This window comes from Rousettus aegyptiacus, unplaced genomic scaffold (assembly GCF_014176215.1).
Source record: "Rousettus aegyptiacus isolate mRouAeg1 unplaced genomic scaffold, mRouAeg1.p scaffold_m13_p_14, whole genome shotgun sequence".
Classification (NCBI taxonomy): Eukaryota; Metazoa; Chordata; class Mammalia; order Chiroptera; family Pteropodidae; genus Rousettus; species Rousettus aegyptiacus.
This window is the reverse complement of record NW_023416289.1, coordinates 56075514-56096124: the sequence shown is the minus strand read 5'-3', so window position 1 is coordinate 56096124 and position 20611 is coordinate 56075514. Positions and strand designations below refer to the sequence as shown.

Genomic DNA, 20611 nt, shown 5'->3' with positions numbered 1-20611 from the left:
CTTGCTGGCACTTAACCGTTTCCGATTTGACCAACGCTAAAGATCGTGTCCAGGGAATGGTGGGACGTGGCAAAATGAAAGAGAGAAACAGAATCATCAACAATATACTTATAGTATTCTGTTAGTTAAATGGTGCAGATTACAGTCAAACAACAAATGCCCAAGTTTCAAGGTTACAGAGGAAACATGTTTAAATGAGAAAACAGTTAAAAACAGAAAAATCATATTTCTGTAGTTGTTACATCTTTTCCTCACAGAATTTTCAACAATGGAAATACAAGGACATATAAACACTGCTCAATCCTTATATGTTTTTAATTGCCTTAAAACATTACAATTTTTCCCCTAAAAGCAAAATGGAAAGGCAGATTTCTCCTACCTGAAATATTCAGATGATATTACGAAGTTCATGGACACTGTCAATTCGTGTTTAGGTTTCTACAGTTTTAGATACTAGAAAAATAATTTCATTTAACTCCACTAATTAAATCTCAATGTTCAAAATAATAGGGGGAAAAAATCTGAGTCTTTCCTGCACAATTAAGAAAAATAAGATAATATAGCACTGAGAGAGGGAAGAAAAAATTTTCTGAACAGCAAGTAACTTCACCACTGTTCTCTTTTGATCCCTCATTTGTCATGCTAAGGCTGCTGAATTTCATCTACAATTAAAATTCTATCCTGGCAAAATCCTCTCATTATTCCTGTCACCGTCCAGTACTGCAAAGCTCTACTCTGGCTGGTTAACCAGCTAACTGGATGTTAAAACTTGGATAAATTTGGGAGATTACAACTCAATTATAAATCTAATCGAGCAGACCACATTTACTATTATGCTTAAGGAAAAAAATACCTTTAGGCAAATGACCTATCCACTTTGCCAATACGTCTTCCCAATAAATTAGAAACCAGAAAATAAATAGTCTTTGAGGGAAATCCGCTTACATTCCAGTGATCAGCAACTAGAAACGCTGATACAGGAATGACTTGAAAATATTCTTCATTAAAAAATACTTCCCCTGGTGAAATTGTGATTTTAACATTCAGCGCATGACACAGAGCTGTAATACTATACTTTGGGTATTAAAATCAGTTCTTTTTGGATTTTCCCAACAACACACTGACAATTATTTTCACCCAAAACAAACACCAAAATTAATTACCATCTTATAGGTACACACAAGGCTATTTAGGGCCTTCTGACATATAATTCATTTGTTTTTTATAACAATCATAAAAGATAAATAAAATAGATACGGAAATAGGAAATGACTAGTATTGCCCGCTTACTATAATACAAGGAGCTGCTGTATATCAAGTGTCTACCCCATGCCAAGCTCTAATTTGATAGTCTGAATTTTTACAATTCTGTAAAATAGATAACCTTTTTTTATCCCACTTCACACACAAGGAAACTGCAGCTGAGAGGGGTTAGGTTATTCTGTGAATTTGACCTGATCACTAACTTCTTAAAACTAGAAAATAGTAGAGCCGGGATTCAAGCCCAGGGGGTCTGATAAAATTGCCGATAATTCTAACTATAATCCTATTTTTGCCAAGAAAAAGAAAGAGATATCAGGTTTGTCGTCCTACCAACCAGCGCCATACCTTCTAACAGTACCCTGCCCCTATACACTTAAGTTCCTGAACACGAAGCTTAACTTATAGACATTTTACAACAGGAAGATTTTTTTCCAGTTTGGTTCTAAAGCAAAAAAAAAAAAAAAAATAGATGGCCTCAGTGACAACAAAAATAAACATGAGTACAAAACTGAGAATTCAAAGTGAAATCTCTCCATCAGGCTTTAAATCAAAACAGAAATTTATAAACAAATTATTCCCAATCAGAAAACTATTGTCCCCCCAGTCTCAAGTGTTAGTTATTTCTATTAAAAACCCCAATATAAAAATGTCTTTAAATATTAACTTAAACTCAATTTTAAAAAGCAAACGTTTTCTGATATCTATGATATCCAAAAGGCCCTGATATGCACTATCAGTTGAATAATCATACACAACCCAGGATAAATTACTCCTTGCCCAAGTGTACTTTGATTAAGTATATAAATGGCAAAATGAAACTACCAATTGAAATATATGAGAGCAGGCAGGGTTTCTGTATTATAATACCGGCGTAAAATATATACCAACTATAGTGTATGCTAGACCTCTGCCAGACAAGCAAAGAACAAAGAAAATAAGGAAGTGCGTGAGTGAGCAGATACACAGCCTGACAAACTCTCAAAAACAGGAGTGGGACCTGAGAGGACAGAAAGGCCAGACTAGGGAAGAAGACAAGAGTGGCTACTTATAAGACTCTGAAAAAAATATTCTTTGAGATGTTTTACAAAAACAAACTCAGGCTGCATCTGAAATTAATTTCTCTGCAATTTGAAATAGATTTTAACTAAAATAGCGCTGCATTAAAACTCTGAATTTTTGCAATATTTAAATATATTTTAAGTGTCAGGATGACTGCTAAACGTAACTCAATATTCTAGAGGAAAAAAATCACGAGGGGGAATAAATTGCAGCTATTATACAGCTTCAGCATGCAACCATTTCCATGGCAAATTATCCAACTTAACAAGCCCCACTTAAATAAGTAAGAAATTATTAGAACATATCAGCTGGCGATTACTCAGCCACGTGACAAATGACACTTATTTACACGGCATGTCATTTTAACCTGACATCCAGCTCACTTAACTAACTGGTCACCTGCTCCTCACACTGATACTGACTCCCACGGCAATACCGTCAAGAGTAAGGAAAGCTTAAGAAAATCCCTTCATCATTATGTTAGATAGAAAAATAAATTTATTTTCAACAGCAATTCAAGACATTTCAACATCGAAATACTAGCTTTATAGAGGTCTCAAAGTTTTAACAGTGCCACTTTTGAAAAAAATAAATAAATGGAGTTTTTTTTTTTGATTATCAAGTTATCATAAGCAAAGATTTCAAATTAAAAACAGCAAATATTTAGTTGACCCTCAGACAACTGAAAAGTCACTGTGCAGTTTTCCTTCTTTAAGCCATTTTCTACGAGTTTACTAGTAAATTGGCCATGATTTTCATTATGAAAACAAATTACAACTATAAGCAAAGGTGAGGTCAAAATGAAGGATCTTCTCCTCATCGACCCCACTGACTCGATTGAAGAAGTATTACTGGAGGCCTAATTTATAAACAGGCTTCAGATTTTAAAAATGCTATATTTTAACACATCTTAGTCCTTTTTCAGGTAAATGTTTTTAGCTGACTTTAAAAATGCCTCTCATAAAAGTTACAAAGATACTTTTTGTTCTTATTTTAATTCTTGGAATTATAAGGTATAATCTCTGAATATAAAACAAGATTATGATGTGTATTCACATATTTGCTCATAAGAACAGAATCCAAATCAATAATGTACAACACTATAATTAAATCAGCGAACGGCTTTTCATAACTGAATAATACCCAAGTCATCAAGGACCTAAGAAAATTGTAAATGAGAACCTTAACACTTGGTAAAATCATATTTCAGATGACCTGTTACAAGCCAACCATGAGCAGCATATGCATTTTAATAATAGCAAGACTATCCATATCCCTAGCCAAAAGAGACAGAATGCCTTAATAGATTTTCTTTCCAGAGATTCAAAAGAAAGGAGATATATATATATATCCACATATAGGTTCTTTAAGTCTCTATAAGATTATTTGTTTCTCCCTAAAAACAATTACAAAAGTATCAGTCATCTGGTAGCTCAGTAATCAAAGGAGAATTGCAATAAAGGATTTTTTTTTTTTTTAAATCACACTTACATGTCTCTTGAAATCACCCTGCTTTACTACTAGGTTCAGATTTAACACAATCACTCCCATGTCATCTTCTAAACTGTTTGGGTCTTCCAATTTTAAAATACGTTCAGTCGTTCTAGGAGGAAAAAACAACAAATACTGTTAGCCCTTATTGGCAGTACTATGCAGTCTTATAACGCATCAGGAATTTATGGTAAAAGCCTCCTACCTCTGAAGAAGGGTCAGACACAAGTTAAAAAAGCACCAAATTCAGTGAAAATAAACTAACATCTTCAGGGTAGAGAACTTGTTTGGCGTTGCCTAATTCAACGGCTGATTAACTGATTGTTCTCCCTTACACCCCAAAGAAAATTTAAATGCTTGTTTTAATATGAAGATACGCAGGTTAACAAACCCAAATATTAACAAATGGAAGTGCATCATTCAATACACATTTTACAACACATTATGGAGGATTTAATACCTGATGAGTACATTTGAGAGCTAAAACCCAAAAATTATAGAAAAATTTACATTTTAAAGCATGCTTTCAATTATTCAGATTTTTATGTCACCTGATCTTATAAAAACACTATTTTCACTTTATCTTGAGTTCCCACTAAAATTCATTAATAATAATTAGAAGGTAAAAATACAGTACCTGTTAAGTTCAAGATCACTGAGAATGACAAACGCAGATCCCATGAAATCAGACGTAGTCAAATCTCGATCATATACCTTAAGAGAGGGCCAGTAACACAATGAATATGGAAAACCGAATGAGTTTATCAAATTATTAATAAATGTAATAGGCTGGGAATTTTGCATTCAGTCTTCTAGATCTAAAAATAATTTGCACGGTGCAGTTAAAGAGGAATTTAGCCAAGCCGATGGTGAGAACAGAATTATTCGAACTTGCCCATTTTGCCCACCACAGCCAAAACAACAGCAGAAAATACTTTTAAGGCAGTATTCACGTGCATTAAAATGTCATGCACGATAGACCGCTCTCTGTAGTTTAAATGGTCTCTCATTAAAATTTAGTATTTTCCACAGTGAGCAGGTCTGCCAATTAAATAGAAATTTGCTAAATATTCTACAGCAATCCCATCCTGCTCAACTCATGCAGTATTCACCCAGATGTTAGAGCAATCGATGCTTACAACGGGTAGCTTAAAGCTCTATTAAGTATAAAGATATTCCTAATGAGAAAGGCTTCGGTACCCGTCACTACTGCACTAGCAGTAATAATTCTTCCACATTCAGTAAATTTAAATACAATCGATGGAGATATTATTTTCACTCCGATTTTCTGTGGAGTATACAGCATTGGTCTGGGCAAAAAAACAAACAAACAAACAAAAAAACGTAGTTTTGACAAAAGGGTGCAAAGAATTCTTTCCATACTAGTATTTTTAACCTAGAGCTTAAGAAGAAAAAAGAATGAATTTGGGGAAGTTCACTTGTAAGAAGGCAAAGATTGCTGAAATATAAATGTTTTTTCATAAAAGAGCAGCTTTGAAAGCCATTTGTGATTACCTTCACGCGCAGCTTTTGATCAAGGCTTTGTATTGGCAATACGACTATTTCATCCCAAACGGGGTTCAGATTCTTATATATGACTTTACTTTTGTACAGCGTCTTCCCGTTCAGCTTAAATTTCACGTAGGGATCACTTGTGCCTTTAAAGGGGAACAAGAGCAAGACAGGTTTTTTACAAACACACGTGAAAGCCTAGGATCCCCGTTAAGTAAAGATTCTTTCCACACTGGGCAGGCTCGGAGTGTCCGACTGCGCACACCCAGGACAAATCTCTCCGCGCGCAGGGACTGAAGGCCCCAGAGGCGGAGAGGAGGGAGCAGTGAAATAATTTGGGGTAAACGACTGATTCTTCTTTGCCTTCGGTGGCAGAATACAAATGGGCTTCTTGAGCTGCTTCTGTTTCGTTTCACTGTGGGTATGTCATCACTATACTGCCCACAAAAATTTAAGAAATCACACCCGCTGGCACCGGCCAGGGGTCCTGGGGAGAAGTCCACTCCCCTTAGGAACAGCGGTGAGTCAGTGTAAAGGGAAAGAAGCTGTTTTCAAACATTCGGCCAGATGGCTGACTCGACAGAACCCTGTACTTCAGAACATAATCATAATAAATACATCAATCTCTGGAACCACTGGCTCAAAAGATGGGGTGAGGGGACTAAGACTGGAAGCGGGGGCGTAGAGATTAAACGGACAAAGTTGCCATTCTTCGCTGCCTCCCGCACCTGCAGTAAAGCAGAGAGCGTTGCTTCACCCCGGCCAGCTGAACAGCACATCAGCCGGGCCCTCGGCTGGCCTCGGGGCGACACCCCTGACCCGCCGACTCCTCCTGGGGAGCTTTGAAACGAAGGCCAAAAGAAATGAATAATGTCCCTCCAGCCACTATGTCCAAAGCAGAAAAAAGGGCCGATGACGGCCCCTCCTCCACACTTTTCAGATCAATTGGGGGGGGGGGAAGCCTGCACATATAATATGTGGATTATGCGTTGTGCCTCTGTGTTACGCGCATGCGAGTGTGCCACCATACGTGGGACACGGACCAGGGACGGGCACGGCCGTGCTTCCACACCTAGTGAACGCCGAATAAAGAAAGCACAGTGAGCCATGGATGGCGGAATAAATGCAGGCCAGCTGATAGTGCGAGGGAAAGAGAAAAAACCTCATGGGGGGGGGGGGGCGTTTACAGTTCATTGTGAGACGCAGAACCGTGCATAAGTACGCGAAGACCCACGCTCTGTTCTGTTCAGCGGCTCCTCCCAGGTGCCTTGGACGGCACCCGCCGTGGGCCCCCGTGTGTTTGTTGACTGGAATTCCTGATGCGAAAGTAGAGCCAACACAGTCTAAGAATCTTAGATCAAAAATTAATTAGGCAACTCTGTCACATTTACCAAGTTGTTAATACCCATCATTACTTCAAGCTCTTTTTTTTTCAGCTCCTTTTCATGTTTCTATTTAAGCTGCAGAACTAAAAATTTGTGACAATGAAAGCCATACACTTCCCAACTCTTTAAACCGAAAGTCACATCTCTATAGAGTAAGACAACATGCATTTTTTAAAAATCGTAACTGATGGGCCAAGGTATAATTTTGACACGTTAGTCTTCCGGTAGTATCACGAGGCTACTACCCTTACGACAACACAAAAGTTTAAACTACTAATATGCACATGTACGCATTCGAGTCCCCCGTTTTCAGGTTGGCGGCACAGAGGCAGAACTTTCTTCTAAATGTGGACACACACACACACACACGCCGTGTAAGTGGCCGTTTGGTGGAACGCTCACTCGCGAGCGGATGGTCTGCCCGCTGCCCCCCGCCCCTTCTACAAGAGAACACCTCTGGCAAGTCAGACGTCAACAATCATTCTGAGATAGATAGATAGAGATATATATATATATATATATGTATATATATATCTATATATATAAGAAGCGGAGGAAGAACTATAATAAAAAGAGGCCTTTAATTAAATGAAATTGCCACTCTGGGATCAGGGCTTCATGCTTGTCAGCGCACGCTCAAAATAAACATCTCAGAGCCAGGGCCCCGTGGTGTCGCGTTCTCACAGGCAGAGCATGCTGGGTAATCCCCAGGCATCTTGACAGCTACATAATGTTCAAACTGTTTCACGGGTGAATGGCGGCAGTTGTGTGAAAGAAAATATTAATGTCTGGAATTAATAGAAAAAGGGACCGGGGTTTACAAAGCCAAACAAGGAAAGGGTGTCAAGTTAGTGCGGCGTTAATTGTTAGGGAAAATCTGAGAAAGGCGGGGGCACGGGGTGATTTTTCTCTCCGAGCATCAGTGCCTCACTGTCAGGGATGTGACATCTCAACTAGGCGGGCTCTGAAAAGGGGCTGGCCCTTCAGGAGTGCGACTCCCAGATTATACGAATGATGAGATGACACCTGAATGGGTGGACTTTAACCTTCCTGCACTGGGAGCTCCGGAAACAATGAGGCTCTCTGGAATAAAGAGGTGGCGTGGTACCCGGGGAGGAGAATGAGGCGAGGAGGCGGGACGGTGTCCCCCGGCTGGGCTGCCACCGTGCTGGGGCTGCCGCTGACTCTGCCGTGTGGACCCCGTGGAGTGACACGACCCCGAACTTAGAACATCGAGGTGTTGAGCGTCAGCGGCCCGAGCTTCCTGCTTCACCCCAAACACACTGTGGGGCTGCGTGTCCTGAGAGAAACTGACAGCCACTCATTGGTCCTCCAAAAACGCCGCGCCAGTTTACGCTCCTGTCAACAGGTGTGACAGTCCGTATTTCCGCTCCTGCTCAATGACACTATGGACTGTCGAGTCTCCCTTGACTCTGCTAACACCCTCATGTGTCACAGACTTGTACAGGTGACATGCATACATGGCTCAGTGCTAGGCACTGTGGGTGGGGGCAGGGGAGGGAGGGGCCGCAAAGGAAAGCTAATGCCAGATTCGGCTCTTCTGCACCTGGCAGGCAGCGGGCATACTGTAAACATAGCACGAGAGGTAAGTATCAAAACAGAAGTGAACTTGAGAGCCACGCCGGTCCACGGGCAGGGGAGGTTGGTCTGGCTGGGGTGTCAGTGGCGGCTGAAGTCGAGATGGAGCAGAACGCAGGGAAGGACGGAGGTCATGCAGGCAGGAGGGACTGGCACTGGAAGGGCGAGAGGGGAAGGGGACCAAAGCGACTCGATTTGAAGAGAGCCGAGGAAGCACCTCGATCGATCCAGAAGTTAAGGGGGGAAACATGTGATGAGAAATAAAGTGAAAAAGGCGGGTGTGAGTCAGAGGCCAAAGTACCCCAAAATAACAAAATAATTAGGAGTTTAGTTTTTGTTCTGTGAGAGGTTTATGGTGGTTTTGTTTTTTTCTGGTGTCTGTTTAATATTTTAACAAATGTTAGACATGCACTGAACTCCGAAAGGTATGAAATAAAAAGTAAAGGCCTCTATCCGCTTTACTTTTCCTCACCCCCATTCCTGTAGTATACCAATTTCTTGGGTGTTTTACAGGAAAAAATATGAGGATTGTTTTTACCTTGAATTGAATCACACTGTATGCACTGAGCTTCACGCTCTCACAATTAAAGCACCGTCGTTCGTATCACCAATTGGTTCTTTTATATCAACTGCAAGAATTTCCATTGCATTGTTGTGTCTTAACTTATGAAACTAGTCACCAAACAATGAACATTTATGTCACTTCCAAATTTTTTTTACTAGTACAGACAATACTGCCATAAGCATTCACGTATGACTATCTTAGATTTCGCAAGTAATTACGTTCAAAAGAAATTTTTAACATTGGAACTGCCAGGCAAATTAATATGTGCCTTTTCTGGTTCAGACAGACATTGTCACACTGTTCTTCCAAAATCTATTAAATTTACAGTCCCATCAAGAGTATATGTTTTGCATGTTTCTTTACATGCTGACCAGCATTGAATGTTGTTATGCACCTTTATTTTAAACCAATGGCAGATAAAAAATGCTATCTCCACTTTTCTGTACTTTTAACATTTGAGTAAATCATTTTTTGGTGACCTGCATTTGTACCTCTTTGTCAGGGAAATTCTTGTTCTCTATGGATTCCTGGTTTTTCATTTGCTTGTGAATTTGAATGCGTTCTTAAAATTATCAAAATCAACCATTGGCTATAAATCTGTCATAATTTGTTTAAACTTACATTATTTCTTGCAGTAAGTTATTTTGATTTTTCTTTAGCCAAATTTACCAAAGTTTTATTTATGGCTTTGTAGTTTAACATTCTGCTTGGAAGAAATTTTCTCACTGCAAGATTTTAAATTAGTTCATCTATGTTTTCTTCCACTGATTTTGTAGTTTTTCATTTTTTTACACTTAAGCCTATGGTCCATCTGGAATTATTTCAGTGTGAGGAGGGAAGGAAATCCAGGTTTGCTTACGAGCAGGAGAGTAAAATGATCAGAGCCAAGTTTTAGAAATATAAATCTGGCAGCAGCTTATAATTTAGAAGGCAGAAGATTCGGGATACAGCAGGAAAAACTGGCAATTGAGATAATACAGCACGGGCACCGAGGACCGGGGAGAAAGCTGTGTCCACACCGTAAGCGAAAACCCAGGGTTTTACAAGCGTAATCCACGGAATGTTCCTCCCCAGAGAGCCTCCATGGACTGAGAGGATTATGTCTTCAAAACCATCGGGAAAAGCTGTTCACCATTTCCTCACTTGGAACTTCACAATAGAAAGGAAAATATTAGGCTGTGCCAGGAACTGCATTAACAACAATCAACAACAATAAAACAGCTCAATACTTTCCTACTCTCTATTTCATAACATTATTTAAGCATAGAAAACATCTGACCTGGAGCACCTATGAACATGATGTTAAACTCTTCCAATTCAATACTCTGGAAGGTAAGATTTATGCCCAGAATTGCCTAATACACAGGGTAGATGTATTATAAATACGTGATAAATGAATGAACTTTGACGTGAGATAGGCCTGGGTGGACTGAAACCCCAGACTTTCCTTTTAACAAACTATATTACCTTGGGCAACTTAACACCCTTAAACCTACTGTTTTAACCTATAGGGTGGAAAGCGCCAACCTCACAGGATTATGCTGAGAACTGAATGAACCAGCCATTCACCGTGAGGAAGCCCCATGGCAAGGGCTGCTCCCTTCAGGACTGCTTTGCAGTTAGCAGTGTAAAAAGAAATACACAGCACCGATGAAACAATCATTGACTCGATTTCAGCTGTCCAAGACAACGCATGCTGATGATTTGTCTCCCTGACGCCCCTTCCACTGCCATCTCTACAGGTGTGAAATTTGCATCACCTTCTCTCTTCATAAGTTGAAGAGAAAATGCTTTATCTTATACACTTCTTATGAGGGTCCCATGCAGCTGGGGAAAATTGCCGTGAAACGATCTGAGCTGTCCTGGAAGAAAAGGGATGTATAAAAACTAAAAATCCCTAAGTATTCATGTTTACTGGCCGCCACCCTACCTACACGCCTATGGCTCTTCACTGAGGATTTCAGAGCACTCTGCACAATGAGCTAATGAAAATAACGGTGAGACAGACACATGAAAACACAAATCTTTCATCAGGAGAGTCATCGAGAGCCATAGTATTTGATGCTTCTGTTCTCCACTTGGCATTTTACTTATCATCTTAAGAGGCCGTTACTGCGTTGAGAGTGTTATGGAAAAAACAGCCAGTACCAGCAGGCAAAGCGGTAAACAAAACAGACAATATCACACAGGCTTGCTCAAGAACCATGCGAATGCGCAAACAAAATAAAACTGTAACGGAGCTCTAATTACAAATATATCCCTTTGCTTTTTTTCTAACATAACGATTTGCAGCCACGTTAGAAAAAGTAGAAAGCCAAGATGCACAAAGCAAAAATAAAAAAAAAAAAAATGGACATTACCACCATCCATAAATCTAGAAAAGCTTAATATGTTGATATATACTTAGACTTAACGCACACACACACACTTTTCACGAAAGAAATCAGCCTTGGTTTCATGTGTGGTACGTGCCTTCTTCAGTCAGTAGTGCATCGGCCTCCTTCCACGCCCGGAAGTGTATTGATGGTTGTTTATGCATATAAACGTGTATATTTGTGCATACATACATATATGAAAACTTACTACCTAATACTGTTTAAAAAAATAGCATTCTAATTTGAACTGAAACTTCCCTACAGTGAATGCAAAAGCAGTATTTGTAGGCAAACTTACTTATCTGCTATCAGCAAAGCTCATTTGCCAAATTAAAAACTTTAACCATATAATCTGTCCAAACAAAAGGTCATCTTAGGCTAGAAAAAGTTTTCTAATTAAATGCATTTCTCAGAATAGTTGTTTGTTCGTGAAAGGAAATTATCTCCACATGTTTACACTAAGTTCACATTTTGTAATATTTGATAACTCTTGTCGAGAGATCTTAAGAGTTCAGATTCAAGCCAACGATGATTTACCAAGACTTTAGGGAAAATGATCTACATATAGATGAATTCGCCCTGCATAGACAGTATTTGGAAACGTATAAAAGGTATAACCTTGACTTCTTTTTTTTCCTCTATCTGAAGAGTAGTAAGCCTCTATTTATGCACATACATTTAGAATCCTCTCAATACATACACGTATTTTGACTTGTTTCTTTTTGCCAGAAAAAGAACTAGAACTAAGCTGTTTTCACATGCAATCCACGAATTCTGACTTTCTGCGAGGCTGGCTAAAATCAAACGGCCAGACCTGACTTTTAAAAAGCTGCTCCACCCTTTAGCCGCTCAGCTGAGACTTCCAGATCAGCTCGTGTCCAGCTGCTGGTCGCATTCTCATCTGACCCCCTCCGAAACCACAAGGGGCTTCCTGGAAATGCAGGGGGCATTTTTCCCCAGTCGCGTGGGAAAAAAGACACAACTTTTTTTCCCTGTAGGGCAAAGTCTATATTACTTAAGAGAACAGTAGGTTCAAGTCTAGAGAATTCCAAGCCTGGTTTTATCCACTAAAATTGAATGAAGGGGTCATCACATCCCCTGGTTCAGCCTGGCCTGTCCTTCTACAGATGGTGACTGTGTGATTCTAGGAATTGTTTTTTTGTTGCCAATCATAGAAAAGTTTGTTTTGTTTTGTTTGTTTTTTGTTTTTTTTCCCCTAACCTTTGGCAGTCCTCTCACTCTCCATGTTTCGTCACTTAGCACAGCCTGGTTGAACTATTCCAGAACTTTCCTCCGGAGTATGACTGACCTCCCTCCTCCAAGGCAGCCCACCACGTGTAGAACCCCAACAGCATCCTGGGCAAGGTCTGCCCGTGGGCAGATGCTGTAATGTCAGCAACTGACCAAAATCCAGTTTCTGAAAGAAGTTCTGGGAAGTTCTTGATGCACTTACAGTAGGATGAGTGATTAGAAATTACATATTTTACCAAAATCTTGTTTAACCATGAAATGTATATGGAATAAATAATGGGACATAAGGGCACTATGGGGGTGAGGTCTTCCTGGGGCTTTCGGATTCAACCCCTGGCGCCAGGACCCCCCAAACCTCCTTCGGCCCTACCCACCCGCCCCACCCCAGGCTTCACCACCGTCCCCGACTGTCAGGCTCCTCCCACCTGTCTTTCCCCTAAAAGTGTCTCTTTTTCTCTCTCTTGTCAGCCCCCTTCCAGGCTCTGCAGCCTCGCCTATGACATATCCAGTCTCTTCTGCATTTTTTTTTGGCCCGAGACAAATTAAATATTTAAAATACTGTTTTGGTTTAGTCCTCATAATCGATTAACTAATATGACCCAGAGAGCTTCAAAGCTGTTTTTAAAAGTTCTGATCCAATAACTGCCTAAATGAAAATAGCTATAATTTTATAAATAGATGAAAGGAAAACACTGTCGAATATTGATGAATTCAGTAAAAAGGCCCATTTGGTGAGCAGATGATTGCACGAGTTGGCTTTGGGGGAAGTGGCCATCAAGAGGTGCCGGTGTCCCGTTCTTGACCCGGCGGTGAAGAGCGCGGGGGGCTGTGAGGTTCTGAGAGAGTCACGCGTGGCCGTGTCTGCACCACCAAACCCCGCAGGACCCAGGGACAGCTGGAAGGCGGCGGCGGCGGCACGGAGGAAGGGAGAGGCAATGCTGCGACGTGGAGTGACCGGACAGGGTTGCGGGGAAGGAACATGGGCAGGAGGGAGGCGGAGGGTCGATGGACGCGGCAGCTGCCTCCAGCCCGGCCTGCTCTCAGCGTTCGGGCCGCGACAGCTTCGCAGCACTCGCTGCCAACGCGACAGCCAAAATCGAAATTAAGCCACATGTCAACGACGGACACATGGAAGCACATGGCTGTGCCCTCTGCGTACGCCTCCCTCTGTGCGAGACACATACACACCCTCAAGCTGAACGCGCAGTATTGACATTACACACCATGAAACAAAGTAGGACTCCTGGGAACGCGGGCGCCATTATTCTGGTACGTGAACGAACGGCTGATGGAGGCGCCCGCTAGAGAGAAGTCCCACTCACCCATTTGGAAGACATGCTCAGTTAAATTCAAGTCAATAATCTTCTGCAGGCGGCAGGCATAGGTAACAACAGGCCAGCGCTGCTCCCGGGCGCTTCTCAGGAACTGGGGTAAACCCCACTGAAGGAAGGGGCAACCGACGGGGAAGCGGGGGAGCATCAGGACCGTCTGACCACCCCACGAGGACGCACAGTCCCGAAGCGACACCCGACCACAGGGTTCTCCCGAGGGAAGGGCTCAGGTGCAGGAATACGTCAAAGGCCATTAGGACAGACAAACGTCTGCATCATAGCGGGATAGGAGCAGACGGAAACAGCTTTGAAAATCCAGCCCCGCTTGCTTGCGGTGGGACCCGGGCAGCTCTCCGCACACGGCGGGGGGAGGAAAACCAGCCGCGGCCTGCGCCTCGGGATGAGCGTTTGCAGCTTTAAAAGTGTCATGTTTGCTCGTGAAGGACAGACAGTCTGATAAGCTGCCCAGATGTGGTTTTGGCTCCCACACGGCGCCCAAGGATCTCGCGCCATCTGCTGTCCGGAGCAGGGACTCCCGCGTAAAGCAAACCCAAGTTTTGCAGAATCAAAACTGCTGATGGTGACCTTTTGAGACAGCGAAACTGGGGTGCGGTGCTGGCTCCTGAGCACGATGACACATCTGTGGGCGTCAGAGGGACACCCGAGAAGCCGAGCCGACTACACACTGCATCTTCACACACGATTAAAGAGTGGCGATCACACCATCAGGGAAAGGAAAATTCAGTCCTGGTCCATTAAATAGCCATTTGGCAAAAAGTAACACCAAGTTCCTACTCTGGGGCAGAAATCAAAATAAACCTGAGACGGATCAAAGAGATGAATGAAAAAAGTAAGCCCAGCCAGAAAAGAGAATAATCATAGGTTAATGTGTTACCTCTGAAAACAAAACAAAAGGCCTTTCTAGGTACAAAAACAAAGGAAGTAACTCTCTAGAATATAATCATAAGGCTTGAAAATATTTTTTGCAACAAAAACTTTATAAACAAAATTAAAAGGCACCTGACAAGTTAGACAAATATACGTGAACATATCCAAGAAACAGAAGAATGAGGAACAGCAATAGCTGGAATAGGCTATTTATATCAAATAAAAAACAAAACAAAACAAAATAAAACGGAAGAAGAAGAAGCAAATATCTCTTAATCAAACATATCCAAGGAGTTCATCAACACAAATCAAAACAAAAATAAGGTCATGCTTTTTCTGGATCATATTAACCAAAATAGTGACACAGTTTAGGTGAGAAATGGAAAGTAGACCATTTATATGCTACCAGCAGGTGGGCAAAACGGAGAGGTGAATGCGGGAGTGAGCTGGAGAGTCTGTAATGAGAATCCGGAAATGCTCAGATCGTGAGACAGAAAACACTGCAAAGAAATAAAAGAAACTGCGCACACTGATTTAGGCACAAAAATGTTGGCCGCGGCATTATTATTAATAATAATACTGCTGAACAAACCTAAACCACAACATTGATTCAATGAAGAATGGTGTGCTATTAAGGTTTTGATCTCTTCTCAAAATAATTTTTTTTTTAATATGGAAAAAATATGTGTGGCGAAAGCCGGCAAGTTATCAAGCCATTTAAAGTCAAATGTTATTTTACTTTAGAAAAGAAAATAGATTTTTAAAAAATCGGATCACTATTGTACGGTCAGTAAACTAAAAAAAAAAAAAAAAAAAAAAAAAAAAACGGGTCAGATGCCTTCGTCCATGCCCAGCTTTGCCAGGTCAGTTGCCGTGAAATTTGAAGGGCACTTTCTAAGTCCTGATTCAAATAATAAACCTTTAGAAACTAGCTTCACCTTCCTTTCTCATCGTTGCTGTCGCGCAAACAGAAATTAGGAGCTGGTCTGAGAAAACACCCTCGACCACCACAACCCTTTGCCCTGGCTGGGCAGGAGAAGGAGACGATGAGGCAAAATTTATCTCCAAATAGAAAGAGAGAGATAGAGATAGAGATAGAGACAGAGACAGAGAGACAGAGACAGAGAAAGAAGCAAAAGATATCCAAAAGATAGAACAAATTATCAAAAATTGGGAAGAAAGGTCATTTGAAAACCAGCAGATGCCCCATGAGGCACCCTCTTTCCCAGAGGGGAAGTGGAGTAAAACACAAATGAGAATAACTATAACCAGACGTAGCAATAACAACAGCTGACGCCTACTGCATACCACGGCCACCCCCACCCCACACCCCCCCACAAGCTCACACACCAGGTTCACCCTGGTGATCACTGCCGGGTGGTACCAGAGCTAGCATTCCACATGGTCTGTGCCCAGAGTCCCTGACCCTTACCCGCTGTCTAGTGCTCCCCGACACTGCAGGTCACGGCACAAGAGAAAGCTATCGTTTTTGCCGGGCGCAGCAGGGAATGTGGAAGAGACTGCTGGGGGGCTGGGCCAGGCTCAACGGAGCTGCCCGAGGGCCGAGGGGATGACTCCCTCGGTGCACCCCATTGGGACACACCTCTTGGGATGCTGTGTGGCTGGTCCCCCATGTACTTCTGAGTTCTAGAAACACCCCCTGTCCCTCGATCACAGCTGTGTGGATAAGAAAGGGGCTATGTAATACACCCAACAGGCTCAGGGGGGCCACGTGGCAGCCCTGAAAAGCTCGGTGACCAAAACTAACCCCACAAAATGGTCCGATCATAAATTCTTCACTGGGCAGGCCATGCGGGTGGCCGCGGCCCAGGCATACAGCTTCCTTAGCAAACGCCAATCTTTCCCTAGGTGAGGCCTGCCCATTGTTCTGATGTACGTAGGAAAACATACCTTCGAAATGACGGGCGATTTTCCTTTCCAAAGGCCCTGGAGGCACAACGCAGGCACCAGGCCGCGAGAGCCCCAGGGCATGAGACTACAGAGCCCTTCGGTGCCACCTTATCCATCTCCACGGCTGTCGGTTAGTAACCACCCTGTCCCCGCCCACAGAAAAGAAGCATGTGTTTCTCCATTTCACCTCTTATGCCACTTTGTTTTCTGTCATCTTCGTAATCGACCACCAGTGGATTTCACGTACCTCCCTCCCTTTTCTCCTTCGATTCTCAACGCATGTAAGGAACGGCGAAACTGCCATTCTCCAGAGCATCTTCTCACTCTGTTGAGATTTTGCTTCTGGGTGTGTCCTCAAAATTTTGGCTCAGATAAACTCTTATAACAGCTTTCTACTGATTCAGACATTCTTTCATTGACAACTTCAAAGAAAGGATTATGTTTCTCTCCAGCTCTAATACAAGAGTATCTTTTCTTTTTTAAAAAAGAACTGAATAATTTTTAAAATGCCCTCAAAAAAATTAGCCTATTAAACAACAAAAAGGAAAACAAATCTGAAATCAGAGGTACTTGGCATTTGAATTTCCTAAACACTCATTAGATGGCAGACTTTTCACACTAATGGGAGATCTTTAAAACTTTTAGTCTATGGCCATGCTATATGGCTGAACCCTGAACAAGCCGTCCCATTCAATCTCAGAAGCTAAGCAGCATCAGGCCTGGTTAGTACTTGGATGGGAGACCACCTAGGAAGACCAGGTGCTGTAGGCGTAAAAAAATAAAAACATAAGGGATTGTAAGCTGACAAGGTCCTTGCAGTCTGTGAGGTCGACCAAGGGTTGCCTTGCTTAAAAAAATAAAAATATAAATATAATACAAAAAAAAAAAGAAGAAGAACCATCAGCCCTCAACCTTCCCACCTACAGCCAAGCAATTTCTGTGGTCCCTGGAATGTTACACTGAACTTCAAAGGACTTTTCCTCCCCTTTTGCAACACTGCGAAGTGGCCACCAGAGGGCACCAGCAACACAGCCTTTCACTGGTCCACAGCTGGACGTTGCAGCAACTGCCTTAACCCCAAGGGCGCACTGTAGGATTTTAAAGCAAGGGCTGTTGTCTTCCAGGAACGAATGCTTTAGGACGGAAGAGGAGCTGAACGTTTTCCCCAGGACGAGAGGCCTGCCCACGTCACACAGCAGAGCTCACGTCGGGCCTAGAACACAGGGCCGCGGGCACGAGTGAGTGTGGCTGGCTCTAAGATACCAAAGCGGCTCCTTGGCCACATTCCTCTCCCTGGGAAAGTAAGTCGGGGCTAACCTCCCACTATCGTCAAGCCAACAATGAAGCTGTTGAACTTAAAATCGATTGGCCATGTCACAGCCCTTCTGCTTTACCGAGGTCACAATCCAAGACCCCAGGAGTTATTAGGCAGCGGCAGATTGAGAACTTAAAGCAGGGACATGTCTGTCTTGCTTGGTCAAAAACAATTCATCTTTTAGAGCTTCCTAGGGGGAAGAATGGGAAGGAAATCGGGAACTTAATGGAGTAAAAGGAAGAAGTTAGGATGAAGAAAGGCAGAGTAGAGGGACCGAGCACAGGACTACAGCAGGGAAGCAGGAGACAGACCCACGGACAGCCACCAGACAGTAACTGGGACAGGCAGGGAGGGCTATGCTTTTTCTCCTAGCGGAGGCTCAAGAAGGTGGGCTCAAGGCAAAGCCTGGACACGTTACAGTATTCAGGTAAGGCTCCTTATTAGACCCTCAGCAACCCGAGCTACATTAGCATCAGCAGGGAATTTGTTAGAAATGCAAATTCTCGGGCCCCACCCTTGCCCTGCCAAATCAGGAACTTTGGGTGTGGACAACGTGTATTCTCCTAAACCCTCCGGCTCATTCTCGTGCTCGCTTGAGTTTGAGAACTGCGGGTCCAAACAGAACTGTATCAGATAAAATTGGGGGGTTAGGTTGGATTCCGTGGGAAATATTGCTGCATCCCAGACACAGGAGGGGGGGGGATGGGAGCGTATGTGACAATAATTAGGTCCTTGCCGTAATCCACAGTGGGAGCTGGAACTTACTCTGCTCCCTAACGTAGCACTTGCGAAAATCAGGCCAAAATTAATACAGTTACAGCATGAGAAGGCATGCCACACCCCAGAGTATAAAAAAAGAATTTGCTGGAGGGGAGGGTATTTTCTTAAGAATGATTAATCATTTCTCGATAATGATGACTCTTCCCAATGAAAGGAAGGAAAGGAAAGGAAAGGAAAGGAAAGGAAAGGAAAGGAAAGGAAAGGAAAGGAAGAGGAAGAGAGAGAGAGAGAGAGAGAGAGAGAGAGAGAGAGAGAGAGAGAGAGAGAGAGAGAGAGAGAGAAAGAGAGAAAGAAAGAGAAAGTCAACGGGAAGATCACCGCTGGGTATAAAGAAACAGGTGCTGGCATGATGCAGTTCATGACTAATCACCTTATAAAGTATTTACCCTTGGATTGTAGTAGGTTTACAGAAGATAAAGCCAAATCGTCACGTTTCAACCCTGATGGAGCTGGGCAGATGCAGATGGCAGTGGCCGGGGTTAGAACACAGACCGAGGTCTCTCCTCGGGCCCTGAAACAGCGAGCTACGGGGCAGTGTGCATAAACCGCGCTGTCGTCTTCTCACGTGTGCAATGGCTCCCTCAACATCTACTAAGCAGAAAGAACATCTCCTGAGGTCTTTCATGTCGATAACTGGGAAAGAAACAGAAAATATGGGGACACTGGCAAAGGGGCCACCAGCCCTGGAAGAGGTCCAGGGCCTGTGTACCTCCCAAAGTTATACACCATTGGAGATAGTTCAAAAATTTGAAACAGGCCAGTTTTTTAAAGGGTTGGGGCACTTTTTTCCCAATAAAGTTGAATGTACTCTCTATGGATCACACTTCTAATTTGCAGAATAAGTTGTCACAAAACAAGCTCGGTAGTGACCATGATTTGATGGAGGCCCCAGTGGACACTACGGGTTCAGAGCAGGACTCGGGATGTTCGTGGTTTATACATATAGAGACTTCACGCTGCTCTATGATTGTGCCCCTCGGATGCAGAGCACAGCACAAGGATGACTGAGGAGAACATGAGCGAGCTGGAAGAGCAAACTGAGGAATTCTTTCTGAAAGTGGAAAGTCATAGGAACACCTACTAAACAAAACAGATGAGAAAAGGCCACAGAGGAAAACAGATGTGTTTGCCTGTAGTGAAATGTGAAATCTCTGATTGGCAAAGGAGGCCATAAAAACGGGGGATAAATACTTGCGACGTAAAACTAATGAAAAACTATAAAGAATTACAAATATTTAGAAGAGAAAACTCAACTGAAAACTGGGCAGAGGCTACAGAGAGAAATTCACAGGAGAAATACAGATGACCATGTTCACACTGCTATTGAAGGAGTACACATTAAAAACGGACTTGGCACCTGACCACGAGATCGCCAAAAACTATGGAAAGTGATACAAGTAAATATTCAAATAGGGGGCATATTCGCGTATTATAGAGGAAGACGTACTACACATTTTGGAGGGAAATGTGCCAGTATTCCTAAAGCTGAAAAATACACATTCTCCTGGACCTTACACTTACATTTCTAGGTTCTGTCCTAGCCACTAACAACAGCTAACTTTTATTAAGTGCTAAAATAATATGAACATTTTTAGTATCATTTTAATTTTTTAAATGTGTGTGTAAATTCACAGAAACATGCAGAAAAGGTGAACGAGTCAATCACGTACAGATAACAGATGTTTTCCTGGGGTTTCAGGGCAGAAGGGGTGCAGTTCAAAGGGTACTTCCATCTCTGCGCATGTTTGATGACTACACTGAGAATGTATGCTCATCTTTCTCGTGGATAATTAAAGCAGGATGAAGGGAATGTTTTCTTGAGCAGTTGCTACGTGCCAGACATAAAGCTATTATAGTCATCTTAGCTCATTTAACACGACTTTATG

General features: G+C 42.5%; 1 protein-coding gene across 11 annotated transcripts in view; it reads right to left on the bottom strand.

Annotated features, from left to right (window-relative positions):
* Positions 1 to 20611, bottom strand: part of MCTP2 (multiple C2 and transmembrane domain containing 2) — a 526866-nt gene that overhangs the window by 99421 nt on the left and 406834 nt on the right. For all 11 annotated transcript variants that reach the window (XR_001594232.2, XR_001594234.2, XM_036232007.1 and 8 more), the window contains 4 exons: positions 5329 to 5471; positions 4451 to 4527; positions 3814 to 3925; positions 1 to 36 (listed from right to left, as the gene is read on the bottom strand). Coding sequence is in view for 9 of the 11 variants with exons in the window: in XM_036232007.1 (XP_036087900.1) it covers positions 1 to 36; positions 3814 to 3925; positions 4451 to 4527; positions 5329 to 5471 (368 nt within the window). In the remaining 2 variants the exon portion in view is untranslated. The remainder of the gene's footprint in view (positions 37 to 3813; positions 3926 to 4450; positions 4528 to 5328; positions 5472 to 20611) is intronic.